This window comes from Antechinus flavipes, chromosome 3, assembly GCF_016432865.1.
Source record: "Antechinus flavipes isolate AdamAnt ecotype Samford, QLD, Australia chromosome 3, AdamAnt_v2, whole genome shotgun sequence".
Lineage (NCBI taxonomy): Eukaryota > Metazoa > Chordata > Mammalia > Dasyuromorphia > Dasyuridae > Antechinus > Antechinus flavipes.
In genome coordinates, this window is record NC_067400.1 from 252,940,747 (window position 1) to 252,959,546 (window position 18,800).

At 35.1% G+C, this 18,800-nt stretch overlaps 1 protein-coding gene across 2 annotated transcripts in view; it reads right to left on the bottom strand.

Annotated features, from left to right (window-relative positions):
• Nucleotides 1–18,387, bottom strand: part of CLIC6 (chloride intracellular channel 6) — a 76,959-nt gene extending 58,572 nt beyond the window's left edge. The window contains exon 1 of one of the 2 annotated variants that reach the window (XM_051984904.1): nt 16,726–18,387. In XM_051984904.1, the coding sequence (XP_051840864.1) occupies nt 16,726–18,147 (1,422 nt within the window). In that variant the 5' untranslated portion in view covers nt 18,148–18,387. Of the gene's footprint in view, nt 1–15,734; nt 15,823–16,725 lie in introns of those variants that run through there. The other variant, XM_051984905.1, reaches the window with a different exon arrangement.
• Between the last annotated feature and the right edge of the window lie 413 nt (nt 18,388–18,800).

Consider the following 18,800-nt stretch of genomic DNA (forward strand, 5'->3'; position numbering starts at 1 on the left):
AAAAAGTAAATGAAAAATATTGGAGGGTTACAATACAACAGGCACAATAATGCATTGTTGGTGGAGCTGTGACCAAGCTGAGGCATTCTGGAAACATATTTGGAGCCATCACCCAAAAGTTTTATTTGACACAGAGATGCCACTACTAGATCTCTACTCCAAAGAGATGAAAGAAAGAAAAAAATACATTATTTACAAAAATTCTTATAGTGGCAAAGAACTTGAAACTGAGGTAGGATCCATCAATTGGGTAATGGCTAAAATAAATTGCTACATATGAATATAATGAAATCTTTCTATGCTGTAAAAAAAAATGAAAAAAGGAATGTATTGGGGTAAAAATCTTGGGAATACTTATATGAATTGATGTAGTAAAATGAGAAGAAGTTCACATTATTTACCAATAAATAAAGAACAAGCCCAAAATAAGAAGAAAAAAAGAGAAAATTAGAGGAGATATGGGTAAACTAGAAATCCAAAAGCCTACAGAAATGATAAACACAACCAAAATCTGGTTCTTTGAAAACACTTACAAAACTGATAATTTTTTAGCCAACATGATTAAAATGAAGAAGTAAGAAAAACCAAATCAACAAAACTGCAAATGAACAAGGTGAAATAATAAGACCAGAAATCAGAATTATCAGAACCTACTACATAAATATATGCTAATAAAACTAAGAATACAAAGATATAATATACTGTAACTACCAGAAGAATAGAGCAGTTAAGTAGCGCAGTGGATAGAGCACCAAGCCTGAAGTTTGAAAGATCTGAGTTCCAGTTTCAATTGATCAGTGATGGACAGAAGCAGCTACACCCAAAGAAAGAACACTGGGAAATTAATGTAAACTGTTTGCATTTTTGTTTTTCTTCCCAGGTTATTTTTACCTTCTGAATCCAATTCTTCCTGTGCAACAAGAGAATATTCGGTTCTGCACTTATATATTGTACCTAGGATATGCTGTGATATATTTAACATGTATAGGCCTGCTTGCCATCTCGGGGAGGGGAATGGAGGGAGAGAGGGGAAAAGTTGGAACAGAAGTGAGTTCAAGAGATAATGTAAAAAATTACCCAGGCATGGGTTCTGTCAATAAAAAGTTATAATTATTCAAAAAAAAAAAAAAAAAAAGATCTGAGTTCAAATTTGGCCCCAGACACTTGCTAGCTGTGTGACCCTGAATAAGTCACTCAACTCTGATTGTCTCAGTTTACTCATCTGTAAAATGAGCTGGAAAAGGAAAACCCAAAAATATTCCAGTTTCTTTGCCAAGAAAACCCCAAATGGGGTCACGAAATCAGAGATGACTAAATGATAACAATCAGAAGAACATATCAAGTTCTTCAGTAATTCAATCTTAGAAAAGGAAATTGGACTAACTGCAAAGTAACTAAGAAAGAAAAATATACCTGATTCTGAAAGATTTATAAGAAAATGTTATATTTAAGAGAATTAGTACAGATATTATGCAAATTATTGTCAAAAGAGAAAGTATTCTACTAGTTTGTTTTATAAGGTAAATACAGTCCTAACACATAAACCAGAAAATTATTAAGCAAAAAGAACTATAAGATGAGCCATTAATATCAATTTGAAAAATTAAAATAAAATTATGCCAAATAAACTACATCAATTTATTTAAGAAATCATTCATTATGACAAAGTTAGATTCATACCAGAGGCATAAAGAATATCTCAATATTAGTTAATCAACATAACTGATCACAATAAAAACAAAAGGTAAACTTCAAATGGATCTGTGAACTAGATAGAAAAGATCAAATCATGAACAAATTAGGAAAGCAAGAAAAAAGTACCTAGCAGACCAATGGATAGGAAAATAATCAACAGTCAAGCAAAGGTTTAAAAGAATCACAGAAGACAAAATGGATAATTTTGTTTCCAAAAAAGTAAAATATTTTGTATAAATTCAATATAGCAAATATTAAAACAGAAACAATTGCCTGGAGCAAGAAATCTTTGCTAGGGAGTTCCAGATTACCCTCCTCATGTATGAAAAATACAAAATTTATAACTTTAAAATTTTTCAAGAATTTTGAGAAATTTCAATTTCTTATTTCCAAATTCTGAAGCTCAATATCTATTGGGAATTTAGATACACAAACCCATGCTCTCTATAGCCACAAGGAAAAAATACTCCAAATCACTTATAATTGTTTAATCATTTTCAGTCATGGATGACTCTTTATGATCCCTTTTGGGGTTTTCTTGGCAAAGATATTAGAGTGATTTGTTATTTCTTTCTTCAGCACTAGTAATTACAGCAATATAAATTAAAGAAATTCTAAAATTGTATCTCATAATAATCATATTGACAAAGATTAAGAAAAAAGGGAAAACCTTCAACTCAGATATTGAAGGGGTTACAGGAAAACAGGCACATTGATGTACTACTGTTGAAGCTATGGATCAACTTAATGATTCTGGAAAACAATTTGGAATTATTCACAAAATGTTACTAAACAATGAATGCCCTTTGACCCAGCTATATTTTACTAAGATTTTACCCAAAAGAGATCAAAGAAAGAAGAAAATGTTCTATATGTATAAAAATATTTATAGCAGCTATTTTTGTGATGGCAAAAAAATCCCAGTAACTAATAGTATGCATATTTATTGGGGAATGGCTCAATCAATTGTGATACATGTATGTAATAGAATACTATGGTGATATAATAAGGAAAAATGTTTTCACAAAAACATAGAAAGACTTATATGAATTGATGCAAAGTGGACAATATAGAACTAGTAGAACAATTTATACTTGAATTGATCATTAATTTATGAAATGATGAAATAGAGGAAGGCACTACCAATTCTTTTGATATTTGCCAAGAAAGATCACAATTGGCAACTGGAATTAGGAGGCAGTCACACTTTAAAAATGTACAAAGACAAGTTGTAAAAAGTGATACAGAGTCAGGTTGCAGTATGGGAACAGGGAATGGGGAGAAGAAAAGGCAGAGATTAGTAATAAAGAAATAAAGAAAATCTGGGAATACTGTGATGATGAAGTACTAAGCATCTCCTGCTCTCTCATGTCCACCCTTTCATGCATGCCCCAGTGAATGTATGTATATGTGTGTATGTATGTATATATACACATACATTTATGAGTTGTGTGACCCTGGATAACTAACTAAACCCTTTTTGCCTCAGTTTCTTCATCTGTAAAATGAGCTGGAGAAGGAAATGATAAACCACTTCAGTATCTCTGCCAAGAAAACCTCAAATGGGGTCCTGAAGAGTTAAGACACAATTAAGACCAACAATAATAAAATCATGTATCATACATAGACCGGATGGAGATTTTAAAATACCTTGGGGGGAAAAAAGAAGGTGCAAACAGGAAATGTATAAAGAAGATTTCTTTGATGCTCTAACACTTAAATATGATTTAAGATATAGATCTATAGAAATCATTGATTTAGAGCTAGAAGAAACTTTAGAGATCATCTAATCTAATCTTTTTAATAGATCAGAAAATTGAAACCCAGAGTTTAACCAAGTTAATATAGGTAGCAAAAAATAATCTTCGATCTAAATTCACATCCTCTTGATTCCAAATCCAATATTCTTTCAATTGAGTCTCAATACCTTTTAAGTTCTACTTTTACATAAACTGAATAAATTTGTAAGTAATTTTTCATCACAATGTGTAGTTGGTTTTTAAGACTACCAGAGAGCAAATGCTGAATTGTATTTCATTTAGAAAAAGAAATTGCAAAATGAATAATTCTTAAATACATTGTTGCCTATTTTCCTTTAAATTATATGGTTTATAGAACATTACAAAAATAAATGTTACTTTTTTTTTTCAAACCCTCTGGAGACCAAAAGGCAGCACCAGGAAATGTGCCACAACATGCCCTCTCTTGTTGCAATGAAAAGCAACAGGGAACCCAACTACAATTGGTTTATTCAGAAAGACCGGTGTGGCAATAAGCACACAGACATGATTGTTTTTGGAATAATTGTGCACTGCAAAATGTCAATGTTTGTTCAAATCTTATACCACTTTGGGGCAATTACTGGGGTTGAGAATTTGAAAGCAAAGTTCTGTGTTTTAAAAATAGTTTATCTATTCAACATATCCCTACAAATATTTCCTAGAAGAGATTAAGGGAGTTTGGGTTCTTTTCCCATTTTTAACTTGAAATATTTTAATTCACCATTATGTCTTTGGCAGACCTGATGTCTTCTAAAATGAAAATGCTAGAGTTTAAGATTAGTCTTTCAGTTGCTCAATCTAATTATTTGTCAAGACTCTAAGTAATATAAGAAGCATTCAGTAGAAATAAAAAGTGCAAAGAAAAAAAACCCTCCTCACTTATAATTTACATTAAATCTACTTCAAAATTTTAATTTCTAAAATATCAAATGTTGAATCTTATAACTCTCAGTTTTAGCTTCCATTTTTGAAAGCGTCTTACATGATTCCAAATGAGTTTCTTTGCAGCCCTATCTCACTCTCCTTAACAAACATTCCTGCTACAATAGCTGTGACATTCACTGCTATATGCAGGTGCCCAAGTCATCCCCTGTGCTTAGAAAACAATCTCTGTTCACAATCCTTTGTAGGAATCCTTAACTTCTTTCAAGACTCACTGGAAACTCTGCCTCTTTGAAGCCTTGTAATGCACAGACAGATTAGTGCTCTCTTCACTTCAAATTAATTCACAAGTTACTTCTCTAGTTCTTTAATGTATCCCATCTTTTCCTCTAGCAATATTATAGTAGTAGTTTTACCAATGCAGTACATAGAAGATACTAAATAAATGTTTGTTCAATGAATGTGAATTTAAATTCAGAGGACATTGTAGTAACTTTGTTATTGTTCAGTTGTTCAGTTATGACACTTGTGTATGGAATTTTTCTTGGCAAAGATACAAGAGTGGTTCGCCATTTGCATTTACAGTCTGTCGCCATTTTACAAATGAAAAACTGAGGCAAATAGGGATTAAATGACTTGCACAGGGTCGTACAACTATTAAGTGTCTAGATCACACAAGTATTAAATGTCTGAAATTAGATTTGAACTTAGATCCTTCTGAGGTCTGAGGCGCAATCGACTTTGTCACCTAGCTGTCCTGTTATAGTAACTACATACTTCAGATCAAGTCTGTTATATTCAACTTTTAATTTGCGATATTTTTTAAATGTCATCTATGAAGATTTTCTTCAATAAATCCTAATTTTAAATATAAAAAGTTAATAAATAAGGGTTTGTGTGAAGCAATGTGGTAATGAAGAAGCATTAATCCTTCTATCGCCTCCTATTAACTTCATGCTCACTTAAAGCATGTCAAATTAATGTGGTCCAGAAACACTGGCACACTCAGATCTAAGTTCCCTTTAGCTATTGCACAAAAATTCTACCATCTAATAGCTAAACTAAGTGTCCTCATACAAAAGGGAAAGTACAATCACCTTAATACATATAGATTACTCTACTTAAAATGAAAGCAGTGGGGTTCTTGACATAAGTCTGATCCTATATAATTGTATGACTTTAAGCAAATTTCCTTCTTTGGTTCTAAAATGAAAGAACTACCAAGACATGAGTATCATAAGAACAGCAAGAGCAGAGAGATGAACTTTAGCTATGCAGGAAAAATAAGGTTATTTCAGACTTTTGATTTGAATTTGAAAGGCAGCATGATATAATAGAACTAGCTTAAGGCCACCTGAATTCAAGTATTTATTGCCTTTGACACAAGTTGGCCATATGATTTTGAGCACATCATTTAACTTCTCAGTGTGTTATGCTCCCTTTGAAGATGACAAGTAGCAGAGAAAGTGCTGGTCTCTTTTTAGAGAGGAATTTTATTCCTCTATAAAAATCCCTATACCAATAAAATCACAGTCTCTATCTCCTATCCCAATATGAAAACTTTAGCCTACAGAATTCTATATAGAAATTATACATAGTGAACTACTGGTTAAATGTCAATGAGAGAATGATGGTGGTAGCTATAAGCTGGGTTAGAGATGAACATAATAATAATAAGTACCCTAAGTTACTTTCACCCCTGTTCAGATCTAGACAACACACAGGTTCAGAAATCAAGGACCAAGTGCAGAAAAGGAAGGAAGACATTGAACCCTAGAGCCTGGAAATGTCACTTTGACTGTTTTCTTCATCATTCCTTCAACCCAGACTAAATCAATAGGTTCTCTCTTATCTTTACAGCTACTGAAGGAGAGTAATAGAAATAACCCAAGAATAGCTTGAATTTTCGTGAGATATTTGTTCCTAAGACCTTAATGAATCTGCTCATACATTTCATTGTGAATAGCCATTTGGTGAGGAGGAGGAGGAAGTAGTGCCAGGGTCAGAGAAGAGTGATCACATAGTTGTAGGCACTGGTAAGTATAAACATTAGCATGATTTTGTTATAGAGATTCTACTTATACCTATAAAGGATTCACTCCAAAGATAGATTAAACAATAGTCAGTCTTGAGTGTATTACAGGTTCTGCTATATGAAGGCAGAACATCAAGTTTTCTGATAAAGCTAACAAAATTAAAGTTTACAATACCCTAGTTTTCCAACTTGTAAGCAATTGAATCACACCCACTCATTTTACAAATGGGAAAACTGAGGCTCAGAAAGAATAACTCATCACTGATTTTTGCTTTCAATTTCTCAACCTCAATAATTAGAAAGTGCCAAAGGCTGAATAAGACTTACACAAATAGACAATCAAAAGTGTAATGGAGCTTAGAATGTAAGATAGAAAACATGACTCTGAAAAATAAAATGAAGCATAAAACTCAATGATTTGATAACAAATGTTAGAATAAATTCAAATACGTGAAAAAATAGAAACATTTATGAGGTATCTGTCAAAACTAATTGATCTGGAAGACAAGTAGAGGAAAAAATAAGACTCATTAAGCACTCTGAAATATATATATATATGTATATATATAATATTTTAAGAAATTATGAAATAAATCAGAATTGAGTGGAAAAATACAAAAAGAAAGCACCATATAAAAATTAGATGATGTTGCTGTAGTCATCGTGAGCTGAAATAGATATTATCTTTGGGCCTGAATTTGATAGGAACAATGCTATTTAAGAACTGAACTAAATTTTAAACTGATTCCACTCTGAGACTGAGGTAGTTTAGGGGAATGTAGATGCATGTAAAGTTGGAAGAAAGATGCATATGCTATTGTCTCTGAAGTAAATAATCTTTTGTAAAAGCAAGTTTATTTTAGATTAAATGGAACACTAAAAAATTAGGAGGAATTCAGTGAAGACTCAAGTCAAGAAGCACCCCAACTCTTTAAACTTAGCCCCACCTTGGAAACCTGAGAGGCTGATGTAGAAACTTGGCTCTGAGAAAATGAGCCAAAATGTACTTGATACATATACAGTACCTAGCAGTTTACCAAAGCTGGGCTTCTTAAACTTTTTCCACTCATGACTCCTTTTTACCAGAGAAAAGTTCACACAATTCTGGTATATAGGCATAAAATACGGGTATACAAATCAAACACTGATTTTAAAAAATCATAAAGAAACAACTTCAAATTTAATACATGTAATTTTGCCATTTTTTAAAGATGAAAGCAAGTTTGCATACTAATGAGTTGGTTGGGCTTGTTTATTTTTACATAAATAATTAAATCTTGGCAGACTATATGACACTTTATTGTTTTCAAATTTTTCACAACCCCCACATTCAATTACATGATCCCATAGCTTAAGCAGCTCAGGACTTAGAGCAATTGAACTATAAAACATTCTTTCAGAAATAAAGACTCGAATAACCAGAGTAATATCAACTAATTAATCAAAAGGAATTTATTAAATGTTTACTATGTGTTAGGCACAGGTGCCAGAATGGACAGATTGCTGGGCTTGGGGTCAGGAGGACCTTACTTCAAATTTGACCCCAGATGCTGTAATGCCGAAGAAACTGAGCAAGACAGAGATAAGAGACCAATTCAATAGTTTATTAAATGTAGAGAAATATGGGACCAATGGATCCATGGTTGATCTCAGGGCTAGATGAGACTATCATCTCAAAGAGTCTAGCCCCGAGTATCGGGACAGCAAGCTTTTTATAGAATAACAAGAACAATGACAGTGGAGGTACCTAGGTGGGCATAACCTAATGGAGGGAGGTTACAGATATTCTAATGGCATCTAAAATGGATAAAACTTTATCTTGTCAAACATTAAGAAGGAATGTCTATAAAACCTTTATCTCAAACTTTAAGAGGGAAAGGTTATAACCTAAGGCAGAATAACTAAATATTTTTATTTATTTATTTCAATTGGAGAAACTGGGTCACAACATTAAAAGGGAACTTTGGCATAACAATACTTCCTAGCTGTGTGACCCTTGGTATGTCATTTAACCATGTTTGTCTCCAGTATCTTAGCCAATAAATGATCCCCTCCAAAAAAAGAAGGTCACCAAGAATCAGACACAATTGAAACAACTAAACAACATGTGCCAATGCTAGGCACTGGTGATACAAAGGAAAAGCAGTAACAGTTCTTAACCTCTAAGAACTCATATGCTAATAGATATTTTTGTAAATGAGTATGAGTGAGACGAAGGTAACTAGGTGGAATAATGGATAGAATTCTGGGGCTATCAAAAAGATTTCATCTTTAGCCTCAGACCCTTCCCAGCTGTGTGACCCTTGACAAGTCATTTAACCCTGTTTGTCTCAATTATTTATCTATAAAACGAGTTAGAAAAGAAAAAGGCAAACTACTCCAGAAAACCTCAAATGGGGTCATGAAAAGTTGGACATGATTGAAAAATGACTCAACAATAACAACATATATAAGATAATATAGATGCAAAGTAACTATACAGGGGAAAGCCCTGGTAGATGGAGGTAGAAGGGGAGGAGGGAGAGAGTACCAAGACAAGCCTATTTAGAAAGTAACATTTAAGCTTAGTCTCAAAGGAAGTCAAGGATTTCATAGGTCAGGGATATCCATTGCAAAGACACAAAAATAAATTTCATACTATATTATATTCAAGCTATCCTATTGTTGCTTCTATATTTTTTTGGTTTCTGTTCTTTCCTTACTTCCCTTCTATTTCACAGTAGGTTGGAGAGTGCTTTGACCTTGTGAGTTTTGAAAAGTCAAGACAGAGAAGCCAAAAGCTAGAGTCTTTGCTGGAATTTGGTGAGAAACAAAACAAAGTATTCAGAGTTCTGATTGAATCAACTCATTAGTAGCTGAGACAAAGACTAATCAAGAGACTATCACCTTAGGAAATGAACTTGATGGAACCAAGATTGTGTATGAAGTGCTTTAAATTTAAACCCATTCTTCCCAGAGTGCCCCCAGGTACTGAGTGAAATGTTTGTACTTCCATTCTTAGTAAATCTTTGAGGGGAAATATCTCAAGGCAAGATGTTAATTGGTTAAATGAAACTGGTGCAACAATCAAAGTGCAAAAATCAAATCACTGGATTTGGCAGCTTGAATTAATAAGCATTAGGGGAAAATAAATTGACACTAGAACATAGCTAAACTTGCTCTGGAGTAGTAAGTCAAAAATATATTTAAACTAAATATTCCACTTTTGCAAAAAGTCATAGGAAACAGCACAGGAAACTATATTAGATTGATAATTGCTACAAGGGGGATAGTCAGAAGAGAAAGGAATATAATTGAATAAATGAAGTGAGAGGGTAATCATTTAAGAAACCTTTCCCTTCATATAGATCCATATTTGGGTAGAACCATCAGAGCTTTACCTCAAGTCACTGACATGGAAAATGACAAGAGGTAGACTCAGAGAGTTGACTGATACTGGATGAGGAGCAAGTGGAAATATGATCCTCCGAAGAGATCTGGGTGTCTTCGTGCAGACACAGGATGTAGGGCAACCAAACTCCTGAACCAACTAATGATAGTACGAGACTAGGAAATGGAACTCCAAATAGTATCTACTCTCCACTGTGGACATCGAGAAATCCATACAAAATATATACCAAGTAAATATAAAATAATTGGAAAGTGGTGACAATAAAGAATACAAACAACTTAGAAAACAGAAAAAAAGTGAAATTCAGAAGGCTTATTAGAAATATAATATAAACATATATATAAAATTTTGACAAACACAAAACTTTACACAAAAAACAAATTAGTGAATCAAAATAAGAGAAAATCAAAAGAGATCTTTGCCTCAAAGTTCTCAGATAAGGGTTTGATATCTGAGATACAGACAATTAATACATAAACATGCATATAGTACATAGACATTGGTAGATCCTGATTGGTTTAAATAATGAATCACTTAAAATTGTTGCATTTTCAGAGTTTGAATAAAGGGTTCTGTGTTAATGTCTTGTTGTCATTGAAGAGATCGAACTAGTTTTATTTAAACTATATATAGAACTTCTGGCACCAGTTTTTAATGGCTTCATATTTTGAATTGGAAGCTCTGATAAGGTAACTGAAGAAAAGGATCTTTAATCATTTAGTCCTGAGGTTCTTAACCAGGAGGTGGTAGGTGGGGTGTCTGAACTTTTAATCCCATTCAGAGTTTTCTTTCTTCAGAGTGGCCCCATTATACAGATGAGGAATTTAGGCAAAAAAAAGGTTGGGTTTTTTTGACTCGGGCAATTGGGTTAAGCGACTTGCCCAGGATCACACAGCTAGGAAGTATTAAGTGTTGTTATGCTACAGTTTTCTTTTATTGTCCTGACTCAGTTTCCCTAATTGTTCTGCCTCAGTTTATAATTGTTCTCCTCAGTCCTGCGGAAGCCATCCCTCCCTCTTAATCAGAATATTTGATAAGGATAAACTATCTTATGTTTTAGAATATCAAAATGTCTCTCCCCATCCCAAGTTATCAGAATATCAGTAACAGTCTTATCAAGACACCCTTCCCCAACTCCGGGGTTCCTCCCCACATTATGTCATCCCATCTCCCGTAGCTCACCCCACCCTATCAGAGTCCCTTCCCGCTCTCCGCACCCTGACTCCAACCCTGCCTCAATCTACTCCCTCTGTCTGAGCCACATGTATATATGTCATTGAGAACTCACATTGAGTTTGCTGGATTCTTGGAATTCTTGAAATTATTCAGCCCTGGGACCAAATCATGGATACATTTGGTCCCAGTAAATCTCTCCCTATTAAATAAATTATTAAATACTCTCTAATCTCTATCTTGCCTCATCTCTGGTATTACACTGTTTGAGATCAGATTTGAACTGAGAGCCTCCTGATTTCAGGGTTGGTGCTCTAGCCACTATGCCACCTAGCTACCCCTATTTTAACAGTTTTTTTTTTTTTAATGGTTGCATTTTCATTATATGAAATGCATTATAATTATATAAAATATGATTCATTAGTTCCAGTGCAATGGGAATATGCAGTATCAATTTGAATCACGTGACAATTTCAGAGGGTATGTCATTTGTGCTAATGAAGATATAGCTACATACACATATACAAATATGTTTATATACACACATATATATGTGTACATGTGTGTAAACATATGTGTGTGTATATATAACTATATGGATAAACATATTTCAGTCACATGCAACTCTTAATGACCCTCTTTGGGGTTTTCTTGGAAAAGATATTGGAGTGGTTTCCAGTTCATTTTACAGAATAGAAAACAGACAAACAGGGTTAAGTGACTGGTCAAAAAATCTTGTAAGTCTCTAAGGCCACATATGAACTCAGAAAGATTAATCTTTCTAACTTCAGGCCTAGCATTCTATCTCTTATGCTATGTAATTGCCCCAGATAGATAGAACCAAAACTATTCCCTAACACATAAGTAGTCAAAAAATATGAATGCAGTTAGTAATTCACAAAAGAAGTGAGCATCATTACATATCACTAATAATTATAGAAATACAAATTTTTAAAAATATATATTATTGTTCGATGAGCAGGATGCTCTCAGGAAAAAAAAAAAAAAAAGTCCCCCATGAACTCAAGCAAAGTGAAATGTACTGTGTACAAAGTAATAGCAATGTTCTGGGATGACCAGCTATGAATGATTTTGCTATTCTCAGAAAGACAATGATCCATAACTACATTGAAGGACTTTTGATGAAAAATCCTATCCACCTCCAGATTATGTCTGAATACAGATTGAAACATTCTCTGTCTCTGCACATGTAAACTATTTTTCTTGAAGGTTTTTTTTTTCATTAGAGTGGGAGATCTATGTTTTCTTTCATAGTATGATTTTTACTACAATCATCATGATATTTATGTAGCATTTAAGATTTTAAAAGTATTTCACATATATTATCTCATTAGATTCTTACAACCATCTTTTAAAGAACATGTTTTTAATCTCTATTTTACAGATGCCATACCTGGGACTGAATGACTTGCCCAAAATCACTAAAAAAAAAAAAGTAGTGTAGAAATCTTGGTAATTGGAGAGGGTAACTGAAAAATATCAACTCAAATGGCTTTATTCTTCTTAGAAAAGTAGATAGCAATTACCTGTTTTAAGTGTGCCACAGGAAAAAAATTTTAAATAGTAAAAATTATTGAGAAAAATACATATAAAAGTAAATCTCAGATCATACCCAATGTAACTCTCATAGCAATATGTCCTAGAAGAATTAATAAGCTATCTGCTTCTCCTAATTTCAAAGCCCTAGAGATATTCTTTCAAATAATGTTAACTGTGATATTACTACACATCTTCAGGAGTTGAAGTCAAACACACACACACACACACACACACACACACACACATACACACTCATCAACTATAGCAATGAACTTCCCCATTAGGACAGTTTTTATAATGCAGTTTTACTTCCATGGTATGATAAGGTGTCAAAGTAAGATTTTAGTTCTTAGAGTAAATTACTACAAAGATAGAGGATTTTTAAAAATAGCTATAACCACTAAATTTTTACCACATAGCTCAGAAAAAAAAAAAAAAAGTTGGGGCAATTATTGTCATATGTTCCAAGGCAGCAAATTACCATTTAGATCATTGCCAAACTAGACTTTTGTTTGTTTGGTTGGTTTTTTTGGTTTGGAATTACTTATGCTTTTTCTCTTATATTCCTTTATTAATAATATTCCTCGCCTGGCATGCCTCTTTCATAAAGTTCTGTCCAACTCTTACTTATCCTTCAAGGCTCAATTCAAAAGTGGCCTTTTTCATGAAGTCTTCCCTTTTTACCCAAACTAGATATGATCCTTTTCTCCTTTGATCTCTCATTGCTTTTTATACAGTAATTCATGCTTCATTTTCACATTGTACTGTGTCATAATTGTTTGGTTAAATCATATCTCTCCTATTGTGTTCTAAGTTCTGTGAAGGTTTTTACTTGCTTCCTCCACAATTCATCAACTGCTCCTAATACATTCAATTAATTTGGCTAACTTAATTCAGAAATCAGTTAAAATCTTATGGCTGGGTAAATGAATACATCATTTTTACCCAAATAATTTATCTTTTATTTTAAAAAATAAACTTCAAAAATGAGCTAAAAGCTTGTAAATAGGATGACTACTTAAAAAAGACAAAAATAACTCTCACATGAAAGCAAAAGATTTAAAAAGTTACAAACTCACTGCTGAACTTCAAAGGGAAAAATGTATCGATTATATATTATCGAAGTTGTTCTAGTTTACTATTTGTTAATTATCACCATCACTTCTACTTGCCTAAAGATATACTGTATCTGAGGTGTCTTCTATGAACTTCTTGATCCTGATAATCAAAACAACCTAATTGCAAATAGCATTTAATCTAAAAAAGAAATCCTAGAAAAACATGTTATATCTGGCAAGGAGTTCTGTGTGAAGCTTAAAACAAGAGTTTGTTGGATAAATTATTTGTTCATTAAAATCCTTCAGGTTGCATTTTTCTATACAAACAAATCAGCTATACTACTTCCCAGTAAAACTCGAGAAACTAATTATTTGTTTTCTTCCTTCTCAAACTCTCACCCCAGAAAAGGGGATAATTAAGTACCTAAGTACCTAAGGGGATTTTTTTTTCCAAAGCAGGATTTTTTTTTTATCCCCATAAATCCAATAAAGTCATTGGTAGCTGAGCAGCTAAAAATTCTCTCAAGTGTTTAAAAAGTTCTCCTTGCATATTTTAAGTTCCACATGACAAAAATGCACAATAATATTTTGAAGGTCTTAAGTAAGGTAGCAGGTTTCAAAAGAACGCATTAAGTCTGAATTTTAAAGGTTTGGAATTTCCTTTAAAAATCATCAGTCAGAAATATTTTCTACCACATTTTGTTCTATTAGAGGAAATGAAGTCATCAAATCAGAATTTCTGAAAACCAAACAAAAAAGGGCAGGGAAGTAGAGTGTGAAATTAGTTGATACAATGGATAGACTTCTGGCTTGAATTCAGGAAGATTCATCTTCTTGAGTTCAAATCTGGCCCAAACACTTAAACTATTGGTGTGAACCTGAGCAAGTCATTTAACTTTTTTGCCTCAGTTCCTCATTTGCAAAATGAGCTGGAGAAGGAAATAGCAAATCACTCCAGTATCTTTGCCAAGGAAACCCCAAAGAGGTCATGAAGAGTCAGTTAAGAGTAAAATTACTGAACAACAATCACCTCAAAAATTGGTTAATTCAGGTCCCATAACTCAGAGAGGTATAATGGTCTAAAGTTGGAGACAGGAATTAAGAGGCCTCAATACCGGCTTTAATTTTGTTCATGGTTTGACCATGAGCAAGTTTTAATCTCTTGTTTGAATTTACTCAATTGCCAAATGGAACCAACACCTCCTCTTCCTATTCATAGGGGTTTCATAAGGAATGAAACATAGGGAAAAATAACTTTGACAAAAGTGATTCTAAGATTTTTAATTGAGTCCCTAAGACAGTAATTAGTGCCATGAATGGAATAGGAAATTGGGGAGGGGAAAAAGAGAATAGTTTTAGAGAAGTTTATTTTAAGTACATGTCAGGACATTTACATAAAATGTATTGTAAATGGTGGAGAAATGTTGGAGTGGACTATAAGTGAAAGACCAAGGAATAAAGAAATAAAGAACAGTTGACAGCATAAAGTCAATGATGGAAGCTATACAACAGGATCCATTTGTGAAGAGAAAGAATGTAGGAAGAGGAAAAATAGTGGTAATGATTGAACTTTTAGGAATGTTAACAAATGAAGTGGAAAGAGTTATTAGCAAAGAAAAGATAGTCAGATACTAGGAGCAGAGAATAGGAAATGAGAAAATGACTATATCAACAGTTTCAAAGAGGAAGGAGGAGGAAATAATGTCATGCTATAGAAAAGTCATTGCAAATATAGATTCAGAAAAATAAAAGTTAGATTTCTCATGATCACCAATATGCAGTTTGGGGTGGGGAAGGAAGGAATATAGATTTTTTTTAAATCATCCAAGAGAAGATTGGGGGGGGGGGGAATGAAATAAAATCCAAGTCTATCAACAAAGTGCTAAAGGAGAACAAATATTGGTTCTACCTATATTTTGATGGAACTGGAAATTAGATTCCTAAATCTAGCAGCCAAGATAGTAGTTCCTAATCTCTTTAGACTCCTGCAGATTGAAGAATATATCCTGAAGATAGATCATAAAATTCATTTTTAAAACATCTTACAAAGAGTAGTCCACTATTTTTTTTTTTTTTTTGGAAAGTGATAGTTCCCTTGAATGAAGTGCCTTTCCTTCCACATCTCTCTTTCCATTAAATAAATCTGAGATTTACTTTACCTTAATTATATAAAGACGTTTCACATTCTCCTTTTTTACTTTAGGAATCTTGCTTGTATTTGAGTAAGCTAGCTTCTAGAACTCTGTCAATAATTTCTTAAAGGATTATGATGCAATATACAAAGCACATTCTTAGTCTTATTATAGCCTTCTCTCCTGGTCATCCAGAACTTATTAACAAGGATCTTTATGTGAAGCCATGTTAGGTTGACTGGTTATTGTTTTGTTTTGTTTTTTAATACCTCCTACAGCTTCAAAATTAAACATAAAACTTAACATAAACATAAAAGTTTTCCTAAACAACAGTGTAATATAACGTGTTAGTATTTAAATTGAAATTGAAGTTTTAACATACAAATAAGGAAATTTTTAATCACCATAAAGTATTACTACTTTATATTTTTTTTATATGTGGCACTTTAATCTGCCAGTGGCATTATATTTTTAAAAGTACCTATTTTTCATTACAAATATTCTTTATTCTACTAGAAATTGCATCTTTCTGGAATTTTGGGAGACTGAAAACATAGATCATCTTTAATCATTGAAATTTGAAGTGCTATGATTACACACTTCACCTGCTTTCAGACTATTCCATTCGGTGACATTTTCACATCTTTAATCCTATTGGCAGAAACTACTTAGCACTACTCTGACCCCAGCACTAGTCGTTTAATAGCTAGTTTGCAAGTAAATAGAAGGTGGAGAGAAGAAGTGAGAGAGAAGGAAGAGAAGGAAGAGAAATGGGAGGAGGATTTTTTTAATAGTCGTCTCGAATAACCAAGTTATTTTCAGGACAAAGGACAGTGGAAAGTTTGTATGCATTTACATAATTACCCCTGATTCTGACAGCTCTTCTCTGGAAATCCAGGAGCTCAGGGTACGAAGGGGGAAGCCCACTCTGCCCAATGAATGTGAGAAGCCCACATTCCCAAAGGGGAAGGGTTAAGGGAATGGTAAAGTGGAAAGAGATCAGAGAAGTGAGATTTACCTTGACAAAAAGGGAAATGTCATGTTCGTTCCCCAGGGCCAGTGGGGGTGCTGAAGCTCTGTCTCCTGAAGCCTCCTCCTCGTATATTTCTCCTTCCTCTCCCGGGCCGTTCAGCCCTTCCTCTAGTGCATTTGTCTCGGTTTCAGCAGGGGCATCTTCGGAGCTCGTCTCCGACAGGTGGTTACTCAGCTCTGTCTCTAACTTTTTCTCTGAAGTAGTCTCGTTTTCTTCCTCCTTCTGTGGGCTTCCATCAAGGTTTTCTTCCTCCCCTTGGACCATGACTTCTACGTTAGGTTGTTCCTCATCCCAATTTTCTTTCCCCTCTTCCAGGGCTTCTTCCTGGACATCCCTGTTGGCACCAAGACTTTCACATTCCACCTGCCCGGCTTCTCTAGGATCCCCTTCGGCGGCGGAGTCCTTTACATTTTCCGGTCCTCCGCTTTCCTCTTCTGCCAGTCCTTCTGCAGATTCAACTTCTGTATTCTCGGCATAACGTGTACCTTGGAGCGCCTCATTTTCCCGCGCATCATCTGTCAAACTGCCCCTTTCCTCAAGGTTCCGTTGCTCTTCGGCTTCTTCCTGCTGCTCCAATGCCGTTGAATCTACAAGCTCCATTCGGTGCACAGGACTGTTTTCTTCTCCTTCGTAGCTCTCTCCATTTTCAGAATTTCTATCTTTTCGTTCTTTCGCCTCCCCTCTTTCCGGGTCCTCTACATCCATCCCAGCTCCAGGTTCTGCTAGCTTTCCCTCGGGTTGTAACAGCTTCACGCCTCCCTGGACGGTTTCCTGGGAAGCTGCTCCCGCTGCTGCTGCTGTAGTTACAGCTGCTGCTTCACCCCCAGCGTTGTGCTCCGCCCCTACCTCTGCCTCTGGCTCCGGGTCTCCCGGGTCCTGGGCTCCTTTGGCTGCTCCGTGGCTCTCCTCTTGCCTTTGGAGCTCAGTGTTGCCGCAGTCCTCCAGCTCCCATCTCCTTTCCTGGCAGACTGTCTTTCCTTCTACATCGTCCTGTACTTCACTCCTCTCTTCCTTTCCCTCTTTTTGCTGTTCTTTTTGATCCTCTACGTTCTCGGGAGGTACACTTATTTTGTCTTCGTGTTTTTTCTGTGTATCCTCTTCCAAGTCACTTGGCGTCAGGGTTCCACTTCCGTCACCTTCCTTCTGGTCTCCTTGGCCAATTGTTGCTCCTGCTTCCTCCCTCACCTCCTTGGGAGTCTCGACTGGGGCAATTGCTCCCGCCCCGTCTCCAGTAGCATCTTCGGAATACTGCTTGTCCTCACTGTCTTTTACCTCCGTCCCCTGTTCCTCCTCTTTAGCCCCAGTAACAGGCCCCAGTTCTCCGATTCCCTTTTCCAACTGTGCAGGGGGTTCTGCATTCTCCTGGGGAGTGAGGTCCCTAACCGCAGGCTCAGTAGCCTCTGTCATGTCTCATGAAATTATTGTCCTTTCTTGAGATCTCTGTTGAAAGAAAAGGAGGGGGGAAAGCTAGTGGAAATTCCGTAGACTGGGCGAGTCTTCCAAACCTCTCAGCTCTAGTCCGTGGGATAGACTCCTTTCCTGGCCTCCGAAGTCTTGGACTTCTGGGACCTATGGTGACCTTGGATCAGATGGATTAGTGCTTATTGCCAGCTACATTCATGAGGTTCATAGCTAAATCCTCTCTGTTCTAAGACCTTGATCTCAGTCTCAAAAATCTAATGACTCCTTCCCTGCCTTACTCTTCACTCAAATTCCAGTCTGTTTACCAGCCTGAAAATTGGAGAATTTGTTTGGTCACCAAAGGGGATTGGGTGACTTTCACTACCTAATGACTTGCAAACTTACCTGCCTGCCCTTCCCCCACAACTCAAACTTCATCTCTTTGTCCTTGGGCGGAGCTCGGTCACCTAAACTAACCTTTGGCACCAGAGCCAACACCACACATTCCCTCATGGGGCCCCCTGTTGGTTTTAAAGAACGGATTCCACATACAAAAGCCTCTTAGGCCAAAAGTGTGTATTTTTCCAAACAATGCTGATCAATCACTTAAGCTTTGCTTCACTGAATCTTTGAAAATTGAAAGACTTTCTAGCTGCCCT